General features: G+C 38.3%; 2 protein-coding genes and 1 long non-coding RNA gene across 26 annotated transcripts in view; 1 reads left to right on the top strand and 2 right to left on the bottom strand.

The window, feature by feature from the left end:
- Nucleotides 1-18,494, top strand: part of LOC139977967 (gamma-adducin-like) — a gene marked incomplete in the record, with an annotated part of 755,008 nt that overhangs the window by 387,009 nt on the left and 349,505 nt on the right.
- LOC139977979 (uncharacterized) overlaps nucleotides 1-18,494 on the bottom strand; it is a 215,846-nt gene that overhangs the window by 27,596 nt on the left and 169,756 nt on the right. The gene's annotated exons all lie outside the window — the stretch shown is intronic.
- Nucleotides 1-18,494, bottom strand: part of LOC139977957 (uncharacterized) — a 30,644-nt gene that overhangs the window by 9,355 nt on the left and 2,795 nt on the right. The window contains exons 3-11 of one of the 24 annotated variants that reach the window (XM_071987755.1): nucleotides 16,068-16,140; nucleotides 14,553-14,641; nucleotides 9,533-9,614; nucleotides 8,743-8,976; nucleotides 6,695-6,768; nucleotides 4,098-4,192; nucleotides 3,574-3,726; nucleotides 2,296-2,351; nucleotides 1,619-1,741 (exon numbers count right to left, since the gene is read on the bottom strand). In XM_071987755.1, coding sequence (XP_071843856.1) covers nucleotides 8,888-8,976; nucleotides 9,533-9,614; nucleotides 14,553-14,641; nucleotides 16,068-16,140 — 333 coding nt within the window. In that variant the 3' untranslated portion in view covers nucleotides 1,619-1,741; nucleotides 2,296-2,351; nucleotides 3,574-3,726; ... (1 more) ...; nucleotides 6,695-6,768; nucleotides 8,743-8,887. Of the gene's footprint in view, nucleotides 1-1,594; nucleotides 1,742-2,295; nucleotides 2,352-3,573; nucleotides 3,727-4,097; nucleotides 4,193-6,694; nucleotides 6,769-7,497; nucleotides 7,603-8,729; nucleotides 8,977-9,532; nucleotides 9,615-14,552; nucleotides 14,642-15,970; nucleotides 16,141-18,494 lie in introns of those variants that run through there. The other 23 variants (XR_011796766.1, XR_011796760.1, XR_011796759.1 and 20 more) reach the window with 23 other exon arrangements.

Genomic DNA, 18,494 nt, shown 5'->3' with positions numbered 1-18,494 from the left:
GTTGTTAATGTTATGACGGTACTTTCTAGAACGGCCATTTGCGTCTTTTGGGGTCAACATATTTTCACACGGGGTTTCACCATGCCATTGATCGATGTACACGGGTTATATGTCGCAAATATAAACTGAGAAAACGAATTGACGACACTATCATGACTATTGGCCTACTACTTTAGTTATATTAAAGACATTATTCATGCCTAAAACATCGTTTTTCTGTTTTTATAGATAGTTTGCAGTACATTACTAAGTTCTTTACATATTTTAAAATAATTTTCATGTTTAAAAGAAAACAAAATAGAAAAAATAAAAAGAGAAAACGCCTTTTTGAAAAATGGAAGCGTCCTCGCAGAATGGGCGGGGCATCTTTATTTTGCTTCAAGTTACATGTTTTCGCTCAGAAACAAAGTTTCATACTCCAACTCTAATAAAAAACCAAATTTACATCTCTAAAAAATAACTATTTTTCGTAATCTGCAAGTAAACCAAGTTTATATGTCCATTCATTGTTATTTAAATGGTTAAACAGCACTCTAATTTATCTGGAAGGGTGCCTCGTGGTACATAGCTTTGACTGCAATCTCTCTTATGTCCTGACGAAGTTAAGACTTATGTCACTGTGTTTGGGGTTCACAGTTAGAAAACGTCCCCCGTCAGTTTCACTACATGTTTCTTTGAGTGTCACTACTCATGCAAGTACAGGAATGCTCTTGAGAAAATTCCTGCCTTCAAACGACTGTTCTAAAGTCTAATCAATACTATTAAACGAAGTTGCTCGTTTTCCGACGTTTCGCGTAACCACATATTGACCTTCTATTTCGTTTAAAAAAGAATTTCAACGCATCGTTGAAAATTCCACGAAGGAAATGACTGAAATAACCAATCGTTAAAATTCGGGGAATTTCGATAAAAATCGGGGAATTTCGATGACAAAACGTGGAAATTCGGTTATTTTCCTTTTAACGAATTTTAACGGGAGTTAAGCGAAATCAGTACTGTATATATATATATATATATATATATATACAAGTAATGCCGTATTATATTCAGATTACTCATACACCTCGTGTATATAGGTTATGCATGACATATTTGCATATCATATATTTATAAATAGTAACTAATGTATATGTTACTATAATCATTAAATATAATTTTGTCCGGCACGGCTTTCTGTATGATGTTGTAACGTTCGGCAAGCTCATAAACATATATATATTATAAATATTAGACACTGGTTTTCGTAGGTGGGAGTATACAAATGTATGAACCGGGCGGCTGTCATTTCGAGCGTGAGCAAATATGATTTCTTTTTTCTCTGGTTGAAAGGTTAGCAGAGCTTGTCGCAAAACAAGTTTTGAAGGTCATCGGGAAAAATTAGTTTCAAGGTTGAGCCTGAACTTAAGAAGTGTTTCAAAGTTACTTGTTAGGCTCACTTTATTGTAAGTTGGGCCCACTATTAGTATCTGTCGAATGCAAGTCGGGTCTTGAGATAGTTAATCCAGTGTAACGTTGCAGCATTAAATCGCTCCTCGTGATTATTAGAGCTGTTTGGCAATGATATAGTGTGAGTTTACAGTATTAAACTGTTTACCTATTTTAGCCATGTATATCCTACCATGTAGTCACACAGTGTCTGTATAATATGTCTTCTTTCTCTGTCATTAGGCATTCTTTCTGCTTTTAGTCTTCCCTCAAGCACTAGTAGCAGCCTTGGAATTTTGAACTTGGCCATTAATTCCTATTTTGATAGAAAACAAACAAAACACACTGTTGATTGTTCATAGTTTCAATATAGTTATCAAATATAGTTTCTGTGATTCAACTAATGGCATTCTATGCTGACCAAATGATGGTAAAATAAAAGTACTAACAAGTTATTAAATTGTTTGTTAACAGGTGTTGGACTTCTGAAAATGTTTATGATTCTTATGCCGTCAAATAAAATGTCCTACACATAGACACAATATTGCTCAACCAATTGCTGAATACTAGTCGGCATGATAAAAGGGTCTGTGGTAGTATACACCTATGAAATGCCCCAATACACACTAAATCAAAAAGTAATGTGATCCCTTAATCTATTTAGCTCTCACAAGCTTAATGCAACCAATAACTGGATAGCTGACAAGTTGGCCATTCATAGCACCCTCAATTTTCTATATCATAACCATGCAGATTGCTTGTTTACTATGAGAGACTGAAGTTTTCCTCACTTGTAAACAAACCTCTTTACTCAGCAGAAATCAATTTTTGTATGCTGTTCCAGGGAGGCCTAAATTGGTCTAAACTTACCTCAACTGACCAAATTTTTGTATCACTTGTACTCTCTTTCATGCTCCTTAACATCCCTGCCAAGAAAACACCAGACCCTAATTGATAACATATCAAGAAAGTTGCTCTCCTGTTGCTTTTTCTGAATGAGAACACTTGTGGTGGATTGATGTAAATGCTAATAGGATTATGCCATCTTAACTAACAATTGAAATTTTTTAGACTCCACATTAAACCTCTTTTAATGATTGTTTGAGAAGTTGTGACTTACACCCAGGGACGTGGCTAGAGGGGGGGTGGGTGTGGGGGTGTCTCACCCCTGAACTTGATAAAACTGACGATAGTTGGAAAATTGGAGTGCGACAGTTGGAAAAGGATATTTTGGAATTTCCGACTGTCGCACTACAGTTTATCTAGGCCTATTCATATATTCCTGTGATTGTGAATGACCTAAAAATTGAAAAATTTCGGTCAAAATTGGCCTTTAATCAGTCATATTTACCACGTTTGTCTTGCCACTTTCATAAATTGTATCTCCCGATTCTTATACTCCACCACACAAAACTTGGTATGATTTTGAATACTCCAAAAAAATGCCTAATAGAACTACTGTCATAGGCGTAGGGGCCCAATATGATTTGGGGGCGCTGATTTGGGAAAAATATAACCAAAATTGTTCATGTTTCGCGTGTTACACATGTCAATGCGCATATCATATAATCATGCACCGGTTTTTACATCGCATGCCAATAACATACAATCATATGCTGTGTTATTACCCTTCCATATTGGTTAGAATTATTGGGGAAGTCAATACAATATTTATGGTAATAATAATATCAGTTTAACCATTGAAAAACACATTGCAAATTATCTTTCTTTCAGTAGGTAAAAAACATTTGGTTGGGGAGGCTAATAACTTTGTGAAGTGAGCGCCAGTGGAGACAAATGTATCGAAAAAAAGTTCAGAACAAAAGTGCAGTCAGTCGCGAAAGACGCCACTGAATAGGTCACTAGGAAATTGTTATATTTTAATGGGTAAAAGGAAAGATGTGTTTGGTAGGCGTGCAACAACATTGAAGCCAGGTAACAGGTTCGGTTTTACAGCTCGTACAGCTGATGCCAACCGCACTGGTGACATGCCTACCCCTTCTGATGTGACACCTATTCCTCTTGCAAACTTAGATATGAAGAATTTGTGGGACTTGGCTCAAAGGTTGTGTTTGGATGCATTCTCTGAAGAAACAAAGGTACTGTAAGCTCTTGCCCATCTACAAAGGTTTAAACCAAGAAGCAAACCTGGCAAGAATCCCACAGAACTAAACATTGCACGGCAGTTAGGCTTGCATCAGATGTAGATCAGTTCAAGTGCAGCTCATAGATTGCTCAGCAGCATCTCTCTTCACAGTCCCGCTGTCAGAACACTACAAAAGTCAGCCAACCAGTTTGGACCTGCAATAGAAGAAATGAATGAAAATGATATGTCAGAAAGGGGGTGTATAAAGAAGACACTGCAACTGCATGGCCTCTCAAAAGACTCTCCAATTTTTGCAGAATATGATCGTCAATATCATACCTGTCTGCGTAATGCAAAAAGTAAGACTCCATTTGTTCGTGCAAGCCAATACAGAGATGTAATTGTTGAGAATGTCACCATGGATAAATTTAATTTTGATTACAATCACAGTAACAACTGTAACTTAATTGGTGAAATGAATAGAAGAAGGGGTCACAATTTCCAGGCAATGAGGGCTGTTCAGTAAAGATGCTAATGTCAAAGATGAACAGAATGGTGGAAAGATTTGTGCATCCATATTACTTACTGGTAAGAGCCCACTAAAGGAGAAGTGCCTAACAACTGATGCTGATGGCAAGGCATGTAAAGGGTTCACTGGTACAATGGCTGCAGCTACTCATTCTGAAACAGAGAACCATATGCTGTTAGACCAAGTTCACCTACTCAAGTCACTCTGCAGAGCACTGGCTAAAGCAGTACTCTCCTCTGATATGTTACCTGCACAAACTGTGACTAGGAAGCACTTGATACAAAAGTGCATTGCAGAGGACTTGACCTGCCTTGTACTGGCAGAGGTGACTACTTGCAGGAATTAAAGCCCTCAAATACGACCACTGCAAAGTTGTGAAGGCTTTATCAACATGTTAAGACTGCCTTGCAAAGTGCTACACTGGAAATCATTCACATTGCCCAAAGCATTCATTTGTATGCAAGAGGGGCAGGAAGTACACATTTCCATTCATGCCAAATGCTACAAAGAGATCTCTGCTAATATCCCACACTGACAGCACACAACTACAGTACTGATTTCGCTTAACTCCCGTTGAAAAAAAATCAACGATCGATAAAATAAGTTGAAAATTGATAAAAAAAGTTGAAAATCGATAAAAAACAAATAATTTCATTAAGATTTAGACTACTGCGGGCACGGTTGTCAACGTAGTTTCAACGAAATTTCCACAAAAGTTATCGCGATCAACAACGGCAAAGGCAATTCTAGACATATCAAGGTTGTGACCTACGTTGAATCCTTAGTGTAACTACAGCCGTTTTCAGACTATACCAGAAGTGGCCGAGGAATATTACAAACATTGCAAAAGTTTGATTGTTTATAAGACAGAGTAAGTTCTGTACTAGGTGTTTGAAAAATTATTTGGCTAGGATAATAAAAACTGGTCTTGGTCGATCGTAACAAGTACTTAAGTTATAGGCTAGTATTAAACTAAGATAAGTTTAAGTAACTCACCAATGAACGCAGCGTCAGAAAAACAAGAAATAAAAAAAAAAATTTACACAATGAAACAGTCGTAGCTGGATATCAAAGAGATCTTTTTTTCCAATAAATTCCTGTGTTACTTGACGTACTACAGAACCGTTTACCGCACTCACTTTCAAACCAAAAAATCTCCCCCCGGCTTCAATGCACGCAAAATAAAAAACATCCTGTTACTTTCCCCCTAACCCAGCTACTGTAAGTTGTCCGCGAATGCAGATGGACTGCCCTGGTAATTAAGGTCGCAGCCTGGGTCTGGGCCACCTACAGTATGCTGCTTACATGTGCATTCCCTACCCTGGATATCCCCAGCGACCAAACTTTTTGGAGAGGCCTAGTCCAATCATAAACCTGGCTTTGTCAAATTCACGCCTACCATCTGTTAATTAGCATAGTATTTATCTTCGTGGGGGGTTTAGCACTGCAGAAGCTTTGGCTGGCTTACTCTAGAAGCAAACATTATTTTGCCCCTACTGTTCATAATGGAATGGATGTTACCTGTAACTAAGCTAATTGAAAACCAAATATTCATTCATATATATATAAGTAGAACAATCCAGCAGGGATACAAAGTTTATCTTGAATAAACCAATCAGAAGTTGTGCTATTAATAAAACTTGAAAACACCTGGCCAGTAAAAGAGTTGCAAACAATTGTTTCCATGACTACTAAGAAAATAAAGCAGTGGCTTGGGCCCAAGTTGGGGAGAAACCTGTGGAAAATGAATATATTTTCATTGCTTATTTGAGTATTGTATATTGGGAAGAGCTGATCGAACATTACTGGGGAGGGCTTTCAACTGGCCTGACAGCATGTAAATTTAATTTAATGAGAAGGGGGTTTTTATGAGTCTCCCGGTATGCGTCACATGAGAAGTAAATGTTTTGTTTTTCGATTTTATCATCATTTTTCAAGTGGAACAGCTCATAAAATGAAATATCCTTCCTTAGTTTTACTAATCAGGAATGTTTGACAAGGCATGCAATGCATCGTTCGAAAATGTAATTTTAAACTAGAATTGAAAATGAACGACATTAAACAATATCTGTGAAGCGTGTGGAGCACAACTTTGAATATTCGTTGTGAAAGAAAACATAATGAACAATGTTTACTGCGTAAATAAATTTCGCGGAACTGGTAAAGAGAAATTACGTACTGCAGCTTACGTCAGAGAAGCTCATAAATGACACAGGTGGATAGAGCGCATCAAAATTCGGTTTAGGAAATCCCTACACAGCTGACAAAAGTCGATATCTCCTTCCGTTTTCGAGTTATAGGCGATTTTGTGTTTTTGCGATATGGTTTTCAGTATATTTTCATTCAATAAAGTCGTTTTTTTTTGTGTGTTATAAGGGTGTGACCTAACGGATATTTCACTAACCATTTAACCGTATAACCTGCCGGTAGGTTAAACTTTTAATCGCTGTTTCCCGATTGCGGCTTTTTCGACGTAATGTCACTCAACTTTTAATGAAAATAGGACATTATGAGTACAATAATTAAGGGTTTTTTTTTTTTCAAAAAAGTAGCAATTCAGGCAACAAGACAACGATCAATGTATGTTAATTACTAATTAGGCCCAATAATATTGCGAACATTACGTGTAATAATTGATGAAAAGAATAACACACCTGATCAGTATATCGTGGTCTTCAGAAGTTCAGATCACTGAATTGATATAACTCGGCCTTCGGCAACATCGTAACTTTTGAAGAAAAAAAACAATATATTTGTCTATCTATCACAAGATTTTAAACAAAAACTCGCCTAACTTAGCAAACTTACCCACCTTTCCTGCTTACTCATTAAAAGTCATGTTTAGAAAACAAATTACGCACGCACGTGTTTTGCGATGGGTTGTAGCAGCCTCTGATTTCATTTTCTTTCTCTTGTGTCACATACATGATACAGTACTTTACATTTGATACAAAAGTTTCTTCAACAACAGCTTCCCAAAATTGGTGTCGCAATAGGTTAAATTTTAACCGCGCAGCACAGTACCATTCATAATTTGCATATTACACCAAAATTTACACTCGGCGTCCAGATGGAGGAAGAATGTAACATCATGTTCAATGTGTTGTGTCGTTCCCATGGTGCGATGAACTTGGGCAAGTTCAAATGTCAATGACCTTCTTATGTTCTATGACCAATGTCAGTGGTTATTATGTGTGTAAAAACTCAAATTTTTTCCACGTGTTATATATATATATAGAAGTTTTACGTAAGCGGAGCGAATTTTGGGCGTCTCGTTGATTGTGAGGAAGCACTTATCTAAGCATCAATATTTGTGAAAAATATCGTAAGGTTTATCATTTTCATTCATATTCTTTTATGTATGTTGCAATCCCGCCCGGAATGCATGCACAGTATCATACCATGTGTGGAAAAAATGGCTGTATACTTGCGGACCTGTGAGAGCCAACTGGCCTACTTTCTAGAACGGCCATTTGCGTCTTTTGGCGTCGACATATTTTCACACGGGATTTCACTATGCCATTGATTGGTGTACACGGGTGATATATGTCGCAAATATAAACTGAGAAAACGAATTGACGACACTATCATGAGCTTGTGACTATTGGCCTACTACTATAGTTATATTGAACACATTATTCATGCCTAAAACATCGTTTTTCTGTTTTTTATTGATAGTTTGCAGTACATTACTCAGTTCTTTACATATTTTTAAATAATTTTCATGTTTAAAATGTATTTGATTTTTTTTTTTTTAATTTTCCGTTTATACGGTTTGTGATTTTCTAAACGGAGTGCATTTGCGGCCGGATAAACAGTTAATCGTTTAAACGGTCACACCCTTAGTGTGTTATCTTGTTCGGAAATGATCCGAAATGAAAGTAATAACTGTTAAGTTTTTCCACTTCTGGTATAAAATTATTCCATCAAAGTTAACCTGATTAACATGTCTCATGCCAAATCTATATTAAACAAAATAGAAAAAAATAAAAAGAGAAAACGCATTTTTGAAAAATGGAAGCGTCCTAGCAGAATGGGCGGGGCATCTTTATTTTGCTTCAAGTAACATGTTTTCGCTCGGAAACAAAGTTTCATACTTCAACTCTAATAAAAAACCAAATTTACATCTCTTAAGAATAACTATTTTTCGCAATCTGCAAGTAAACCAAGTTTATTTATGTCCATTCATTGTTATTTTAATGGTTAAACAGCACTCCAACTTATCTGGAAGGGTGCCTCGTGGTACATAGCTTGTACTGCAACCTCCAAGATAGCCTGGCAAAGTTAAGACTTATGTCACTGTGTTTGGGGTTCAGTCAGAAAATGTCCCCCATCAGTTTTACTACATGTTTCTTTGAGTTTTACTACTCAGGCAAGCCTGAGAATGCTTTTGTAAATATTCTTGCTTTCAAACAACTGTACCAAAGTCTAATTGATACTAATAAACAAAGTTACGCGTTTTCCGACGTTTTGCTTTACCACATATTGACCTTCTATTTCGTTTAAAAAAGAATTTCAACGCATCGTTGAAAATTCCACGTAGGAAATGACTGAGATCACCAATCGTTAAAATTCGTGGAATTTCGATAAAAATCGGCAAATTTCGATAAAAAACGAAGAAATTTGTTTATTTTCCTTTTAACAAATTTCAACGGGAGTTAAGCGAAATCAGTGCTGTAAATGAAATACCTGAGACACCCACCTGCAGCAAACGTTTATGGTCCACTCAGTTTCAGACTTCCACTCAAAAAGCAGAGGTAGTCAACAATGCTTTCGAGTTTCCAATCCAAAACATAGCACAAACATTTCACGCAACAGTCAGTACAGGGACCACAGTGCCACAAACATTACAAATAAAGGGCCTGAAGAGTCCATAGCCAGGAAGATGGAAGCTGCAGGATTAGAGGTGAGCTCAAATAGTCCATGTATCCAGACTCTGAAACAGATGCAAAGAAAACAACAGTATGATAGACTATATAAGAGAGACAGAGCATACAGAAGGAGGAGAGCACAACTCAGAGAGAGAGAGAGTACAAGCTACATGGTAGAACTAAAAACATAAACCAGTCTAGTGACTGATGACATATCAAAAAAGATGTCTCCTGTTGCTTTTTGGCACTTTTTCTGAAAAGCACACTTGGTGCGGATTGATATAGAAGCTAATAGGAGTATGCCAGCTTAAGTAACAGTTGACATTTCTAAAATCCACTTTAAACCTCTTTTTATGATAGTTTCAGAAGTAATGACCTATATCATTTTTATTTGTCTCTGTCTATTGTGTGAATCTTCATATGGTGTCTCACACATGTTGTACAGTCTATATGAATAATACAGTACTGAACTTTAAACAAGTGAGTTCCCAATGGTTGATATATTCCCTAGTGTGATTAGAAGTCATTCCATCAGCATGGCTGGCATCTACTGCATGTCTAAATTGTGCTTGGGTCCACAGAATGTGTTTTAAGCACAGTCCCTCAGTTGGTGCTACTTACCCCCTCTGGTGGAAACTTGACGCAAGTTGGCCTTCTTCCCTCTGAAAATGTGATCACTCCCTGTATCGTGTAAACTCTGGCCCTAAAATGAAAGAGAAAAGTTACTAGTTACTTTGGCACTGCTTTTCAAAGGTATTTTGTCAGATTTTGTTGCAAAAACTACTCAGGGGAGCTATGTACTAGCTGTGACCAGATCTAGAATGAGGCGCTGTTCAAGCAACATTCCTAAATCGTTGTAGTAGATCATATTGACTAGTTTCTCAGCGTAAGTCTTGTCTTGTACCATTCTATGTGCAGCTATTCAACTGCTCAGACTTCCAATAAATGCTTATAAGCATTTAAGCATTTGTATACAAACAAACTAGTGAATAGGTCACTGGAATTTTGTTGAACTTTGAGGATAAAAAACTGATTATTATTATGAAGAATGGGTACGATCATGTACCTCACAACTGATGCTGATGGCAAGGCATGTAATGGGTTCAGTAGAACAATGGCTGCAGCTTATCATTCTGATGTAGTACACCTAAACAGGTCTCTCTACAGAGCACTGACAAAAGCAGTACTCTCCTCTGATATATGACGAAATCTACAGTAAACAGGATAGTAAATTTGCAAGTCTTATTAAGGGCCTGTCACAGTGCTATGATGGCTCACAGAGACACAAGCAATGGATGTGACACCTCCACACATAGGCTGTTGTGGCATATGTGGGAGATGTGAAATGATTTGGTACTTAAAAGTTAATTTCTTTGCACAATACTTTGAAGAGCAGATGCTGGAATGTGGCTCTTCTCTTAGCTGCCAGGGATAGCATTGTGCGGATAATGCCATATGCTGGTGCCCCTTGCATACTGATGGTGTAGGCACCTGTCCACATCCTGCATCCCTTTGTGTAACTTGCTGGGGCTGATGTATATTTTGCCACTTTTGCATTTATTTCATCAGCCCATGCCATCCAATCTCAGTCTGACATTGTGAAGGTGTGAGCTTTCCAATACATACAATATTACAATATGTTACTGTATATAGGTCTATCCTTATTCTGATTGCAGTCTGGGTCTCAATAAAACTGATTCTTACACCACATATATTACGTTGTAATGTATGCATTTAAATTCTGACTGTCACTTTTTGCTCTGCTAGGTACACAGTATTAGTGCTGATAGTCGACTCTTACTTTTGTAGTTGATTAATCGCATAGCTCTTCTCGCGATACTCGGTTACAGTTATGGCATCATCACTGTCATTTCTACATTGCAGAAATACAGTCAAACAAATCTTTCTCCATGGTGCACTGTCCCTATTTGTTCTTTCAAGTCTTAATGTGTGATGTCTAATTCATGTTAAAACATCTACCAAACAAAAACTGTCAACAAATTTCAATATTCAACATTTCTTAAAATCCTTCAAAGTAAATCAAAAACTTTGGAATGGATCTACAAGGCTACTACAACTACTAGCACTAATCACAGCAAAAAAATGAATAGATGCAACACCCTGTAGCGGTGTGATGATTACTATGCAAGAGTTTTCTGTAGAAGGACGTTCACCTTCTAGGCTAGGCTTTAGCCTAGCGTGATAGCACGCACATATTATGACACATTGAAATGAAACTTCACCGCAATCGACACACTCTATCAGACATATGATACATGTGAACCACTGACCAGAAATGAAATAATACTGTAAACATGCATGTTTGAAGAAATTAAAAATTCTTTGGCAATCATTAAAGATTAATAAATTTGGGAATTTGCAATTATGCGCAATGATGAAACATTGCTAGGACTAAATGTTGCACTGCAGAACAATCGTATTACTAACAAGTAAACGCATGAATCTAACCTGAACAGGTGCTCACTGATTTTTAACACAGCACAGTTCTAGTGTAGCATTGTAAGAACCTGTGTTTGTGATATTTGCTGACAAACTGCTTAAGTGTTGTTTTTGATAGGTTAGGCTATTTTTCAATAGCAGATTGTGTGTAGTGCTAGCTTTAGTCCAGTAATCGCAACTTAGGTTTTGAGAGCGATTAATCAAACTTCCAAAGTGTAATCGCGACTACTGGCGATTAATCGATCACGACTATCAGCACTACACTGTATAAAAGTAGACTACTCACCAGATGTACAACTTCAGTCCCTCAGGTTTTACTTGTTCTATAGCTTAACATTGAAATTAGTGGCTCCTTATACCATCCGTTACTGTACTACTACACATCTCAATAACACACAGATCAAAACAACAGACACAGGTAGTACAGTGGTCTCTACAGGCCATGAACATGTTCTTTCAGTGTAATTATTACTTCGTCAGTGCATTTTGGGGTACATGGTGTACCAATGTGTTGTTACTTCCGTGTCAATCTCGTGCCACATTGCGATATTTTAGTGATTTTTCACAAAATTTGCCCCCAAATCACTCAGGCGTAAAATGATGAGACGTTTTTGTCATATTCCGTGATTACATATCATAACCAATACCCCCTTAGCTATACTTAAGGCTCATAGAGTCTAAAATGGCAATTTTCAAATTCTTACTTATTATGGCCACGACACGAAAATTTCAACATCCTGTATTTTTGGGATCCATCTAAGCATGTTCTCTAGAACATAAAACAACCACTATACCAGATAAAAACTTGATTTTTCCCTTCGAAATTTTTTTTCGTAATCTCATGACCTAATGTGACAACATTTTAGGAACACAATTTGCTCTCGCTGTTTCCTCCGAACATCATACCTACACTCCGACACGTGTACATAAATACACAAAACAATCGATAACAAGTCAGCGCGAAATCAAATCTAAATTTCCCGTCGAATGTCAGATTTAGAACCAAATGTGGCAACCGAAGTTCAAAGTTCTTCACCAGGCAGTGAAATTGTACTAGAAATAGAGTGCCCTTTCTAATATTCGAAGCAGAGAGTGAAGGCGATGATCATGCCAATATTGAACCAAATGTTGAGGGTGGACCTGAGGTGTTACTGTTAGGATATAGAACCGTATCAGTTCGAGCCTGTCAAATGAGCCGAAATTGAAGCTCCACAACATATCGAAGAAGAAACCCGTTCGGAACTATTGCAAGGAGCATACAACGTGGTAAGAATTCAGTAATGAAGCAAACAAAATCCAGTCCATTTTGTGCATGTGTGGTTGGAATTCGAGGAACTGCCTTAACCATATTGTGAGTTGTGTTACGGTGACTTACAACCATAGAATCCTTACAACCCATATGTACTGTGTGTTGGCTATGAATTCATACATGTACAGTATGGTGCGTAGTACTAGTAGTAGTAGTAGTGTTGGTTGCATACTGAATGTTTGGTCGGGACGTAAGCTGCATTATGTAGCCATGTTAGGTAGGCATATGTGTCATTTTATACTCATTATTACTAGGCTAGTACTTAGGCCTGGAGTTTTGTAAATCAATTGTCTGAACAAAAGAATGTTTCATGAAATATGGAAGGTGTAAATTCACAACAAATGTAACCATAACTGTACATTGTATCCCTGCTTGTTATTGTGGACATCATGGGCCAACATTAATACATTTTGAACTTACATAAATTTTTTCCCAGGCAGTACAGATACATAGCCTACAGTCACCAGGTTCAATGATACTTGGGGTTCCTAGCAAGACACGTCAGGGTTGTGCTACCATCATGTGCAGTCCAAAGAATCAGAAGTAAGTTTCCAGTCAATGGTCATTACACTGGATTCAAGATGCCAGGAGAAAACTCAATTGTATAGGAAGCCTTGGTTGAGAAATCCCTCACCTTTTCTAGTCTACGATTGTGTTGGATTATCAATCCTTCAGGGTTCCCTCAGTGTTGATATATTAAAATTCAAGACTTTTAATTAAGGATGAAATGGTTATTTTCCAGATCCAACATCAACAATGAAAGAAAAGGCATGCTTTGAAGCATTTGGACACATGTATTGGCGTGACCGTGATGTCATATAATATGTGCATCAGTGAATTTGCCTCCCAGACATGTTGGCTTTGTACCTTTAATCTGGAAGCCAAAATATCCATATCTCCAATGATATTTGACAGAAAGTTATAATAAAGACCAATGGAGGCAGCAGAACTCTTGAATGTTTAGACTTTGTTTCTTCAGCAGCAGGTGGTTTGTTTTACAATCTTTCTCCAGAAACTCAGCAGTACACCCTGTTAATGGTCTTTGATTGTTTTAATGCGTGTGATGCTGTGTTTCCAGTTGCGTGTCAGTGTTGTATGTGTCGTCGAGCGTGGGTAACATTTACAGGTATGCATGTGAGTTGCGTCGTGCAGTATTTCTTGGTTTAAATTACCCTTTATTCTATTTGCTTTTGGTTTATTCTAATTAATTTATCACATTCATATGAACCTCAAGTTTCTTTATCATGACAGTGCATACTTTTTGTTTGCTATGAGAGCTTGAAATTTTCCTCACTTGTAAAGAAACCTCTTTACTCAGCAGTAAACAATGTTCATATGCTGCTCCAGGGAGGCCTAAAGTGGTCTAAACTTGCCTCAACTGACCCAATCTTTGTACCACTTGTACATCCATTCATGCTCCATAACAGCCAAACTAAGAAAACCAGATCCTAATTGATAAGATATAAAAAAAGATGTTCTCCTGTTGCTCTTTGGAACTTTTCCTGAAGGAGAACACTTGTGCAGGTTGATATAGATGCTAATAGGAGTATGCCACCTTAAGTAACAGCTGAGATATTTAAACTCCACGTTAAGCCTCATTTTTATGATAGTTTGAGAAGTTGTGACTTACATCATTTCTGTGTATCTCTGTCTATTGGGTGAATCTTCATATGGTGTCTCACACATGTTGTACAGTCTATATGAATAATACAGTACTGAACTTTAAACAAGTGAGAGCCCAATGATTGACATATTCCCTAGTGTGATAAGAAGTCATTCCATCAGCATGACAGGCATCTACTGAATGTCTAAATTGTTCTTGGGTCCACACAATGTGTTTATAGCACAGTCCCTCAGTTTGGTGCTACTTACCCCCTCTGGTGGAAACTTGGTTGGCCTTCTTCCCTCTGAAAATTTTATCACTCCCAGCATCCAGTAAGCATGCGCCCTTAGCTGTGGCTCTAAAGTGAAAGAGAAAAAGTTACTTGTTACTTTGGCACTGCTTTTCAAAGGTATTTTGTCAGATTTTGATGCAAAAAATACTCAGGAGAGCTATTAGCTGTGACCAGATCTAGAATGAGGGCGCTGTTCAAACAACATTCCAAACTAGTTGTAGTCCATCATATTGACTAGTTTCTCAGTGTAAGTCTTGTCTTGTATCATTCTATGTGCAGCTATTCAACTGCTTAGACTTCCAATAAATGCTTACAAACAAAACTAGTGAATACGTCACTGGAAAACTGGTATATTTTAAGGATAAAAACTGATTAGTATTTAGAAGAATGGGTAGAAGGAAAGGCATGTTTGATAGGCATGCAACAACCTTCAAGCCAGGTAACAGGTTTGGCTTTACTGCTTGAACAGCTGCTAAAGCTGATGCCAATTGCACTGGTGATATTCCTAGCTCTTCTGATACAGATATGGCAACTAATTCTTCTTGCAAACATGCTTATAGAAGGCTCGACAAGGAAGAGTATGAGAGAGTAATTAACCCAGCAGATAAAGGGCATGAGATATTTTCAACTCAGTCACAACAAACCATGTTTGCAGAATCAAAGGTTGTGTTTGGAATCACTATGTAGCTACAAGAGTGAACTCTTGTCCATCTAAAGACTTAATAAAACAGTAACAAACCTGGCAAGAATCCTTCAGGTAGCATACGCCCATTAAAAGCGCCATTGACTTACACACTAAATCACAAAAGTAATGTGGTCTCTAAGTCTAGATAGAAGTTTTCACTAGCTAAAGGCTACCCATCAACGGATAGCTGTCAAGTTGGCCTTTTATGGCACCATCAATTTTCCGTATCATGACCATGTAGATTTATTGCTATCCGAGCCGGAAGTTTTTGTCACTTGTAAACAAACCTCTTCACTCGGTGGTAAACAATTTTCCTACGCTGCTCCTGGGAGGCCTTAAAGGGGTCTGAAATGGCCTCAATTGACACAATTTTCTCACTACATGTACTTCCATTCATGCTCTTCAACATGCAAGCCACAAAAAACTAGATCATGATTGATAACAGGTCACAAAAGATGTTCCCCTGCTGCATTTTGGCACTTTTCTTGAAGGAGAACAATAACAATGAATTTTTTTTTTTTAATACCAATATGATACTTTTTATAGTCGTCACAATATAAACCACAACGAAATTCTATGCAATTATCATTTTAGGTCCATAAAGATGTATTTTCAGAGATTTCAGTATGCAAGGTGCAGTGTGTAAATACACATATGAGCAATACTGTGTAAGCAGTAACCAGGTCTACGTCTGCAACATTTCCAGTCACCAATTTTGATAAGCTTGACCAATTTGGGTGCATCTATGATTCCTGCAGGTTGTATTGGTATCCCTGATCACAGTCCACTTGGTCTGGCTTGCCCTACCTGCAGAAACGTCATCCAGAGAAGGGTCAGCGGGGAGGGTTTTTTCGTCTCTGGCTCTGAAAAGTGATGAAAACTACTTTTGTTTAGCTCAGCTGATTCCTCCCAAACTGACCTACAAGACATACCCCAATGTATTCCTGAACTGTTTGGAACATGTTAAACTGATATTGCATGTCACTCCAGTGCAACTGTTAAGTTACTAAAAATAAGAGAAGAGAATTGAAGTGTCGCCTCCTATATTCTTCATACGACACGCTCGACGGCCACAAACTGAAACATTGTGTCAGAAGTATACTTAAGATAATTTCGAGGACCATTCTTGCGAGATTCGAAGGACTGATCACCCGAAAATCACCGTGAATTAGTCAGCAATTCGTTAAGATTCCGCTATGCGAATGCACCGTTAGAATAGCATACACAGTATCGTATGTATAGGACTATGCGATAAAACAGTAGAGTAATCCGAGACGCAACGTAGAATGCAGTGTGATGTGGTAAGCAAAGAAAGGAACTGCAGATTGTACGCTAAACTATAACAGTAAGATATAACTGTGTTCGACTAGTTCATAATGCAACGAAGGGGAACACACTGCAGCACGGTGATAATACAGTAGTAAAGCCTTGTGAAACAACAGTCTGGTGAGGTGAAAATAAGAAAAGAAAACAATCGCATTACTGTACGTACCGGTACAATACAAAACCGTGTACACATTGGAGAATAAAAATTAACATTCAGACGATTCCTGAAATAAATTCTGCCAAAAGGTCGCGAGTTACAATAACAGTATGGATAAAGTTCCCCCACCAGAGAAGATTGATTTTGCTTCTCCCAAACTGGCAAGCAGATGGCAACACTGGAAAGAAGAATTCAAGATATGCAGAACTGGCAATGTCTGACAAAGATGATAAGTTAAAGGAAAAATGTGCCTCTATCTTATGGGCACTACCGGACGTGAGATATATGAGACTATAAAACCGGTACCAGCTGCAGGCGCTGCCGATGTTTCCCCGAAAATTGGAGAGCTCCTCACACTCTTTGATGCCTACTGCAACCCAAAGCAAAATGAAACTGTAGAAAGATACAAATTCTTCACAAGATTTCAGGAGCCAGGGGAGCAATTGGACAGATACATCACTGAACTCAAAGTCCTGGCACAAACATATAACTTTGAATCATTGCATGACCCGCTTGTCCAGGATAGGATCGTGTGTGGCATCACAAATTCGGCACTCAGAGAGCGATTACTACGGGCACAGAAACTTACCCTGAAATCATGCGAGGATAAGTGCCAGTCGGCGGAACTATCCAGAGAAAGGATAAGGACCATCGAGACGAAAACAGAGGTGCACGCGCTCCGACAAAGCGGGCAAGACGACAGACTTCAGAAATGCAAGTACTGTGGGAACAGACACGTCTTTGGGAAGTACCAGTGTCCTGCATATATGGAAAGACCTGTTCCAAATGCGACAGGAAGAACCATTTTGCAGCTCAATGCAGAACAGCTACACGCAAAGCGTCAGTGAGCGGATCCCAACGGAGTGGACCCAAAAGGGGCAAAATGAAACGGAAACCGTGGGTAAATGCTGTAGCGGAAGGTGCGTCCAATGTTGGCGACAGTTCCTCCGAGTCCCTGTCAGATGATGACTTCGAGGACGTCAATACGGTGAACCTGCTCACTCCTCCAAAGACAGAGAACAATATAAACTATATTACAACTATAAGCAACAAAGTCACATTTACGCTGACATGAGTATAGATGAAGTAAGAGTCACTTTTCAAATTGATAGCGGGGCAACCTGCAACATCTTACCAAGCTCAGTTATGAAGAAACTAGGTAAGCATAACATTATGCAAACTAGCCAGGTATTATCAATGTACAATGAGAGTACCCCAAAGCCAAATGGTAAATGCAAACTAAAATTGGTGAACCCCAAAAATGGAAAGAAATACCGGGCTGAGTTTGTGATTGTTGACAATGATATTGCAATCCCTCTGCTGGGCAGCAAGGCGGTCCAGCAGATGGGTCTCATAGAAGTTAGACATGAAAACATTGCCAAACCACTAGGCGTCAATGCGATCACGAATGCAAATGATGGTAAAAACGTCAAAGTTGTGAAGGAGGGGCAAATTACTAATGTTGAAAACCTGTACTAGGAGTACAATGATGTTTTTGAGGGCATAGGTCAACTAGAAGGGGAATATAAACTACAGCTAGATCCCAATGCAGTACCTGTAGTTCATCCACCCCGTAGGTTCCCTGTGGCAATCCGAGACAACCTCAAAGCAGAATTAGATAGGCTTGTGAAACAAAACATCATAAAGCCAGTTTCAGAGCCAACCCCCTAGGTCTCCAGTCTAGTGACTGTGGTAAAGCCGGGGAAAATGAGAATATGTATCGACCCCAGAGACCTAAACAAGAGTCTCAT

Source organism: Apostichopus japonicus, chromosome 12, assembly GCF_037975245.1.
Source record: "Apostichopus japonicus isolate 1M-3 chromosome 12, ASM3797524v1, whole genome shotgun sequence".
NCBI lineage: Eukaryota > Metazoa > Echinodermata > Holothuroidea > Aspidochirotida > Stichopodidae > Apostichopus > Apostichopus japonicus.
Note: the sequence above shows the minus strand (reverse complement) of the source record. Positions and strands in the feature narration are given on the sequence as shown.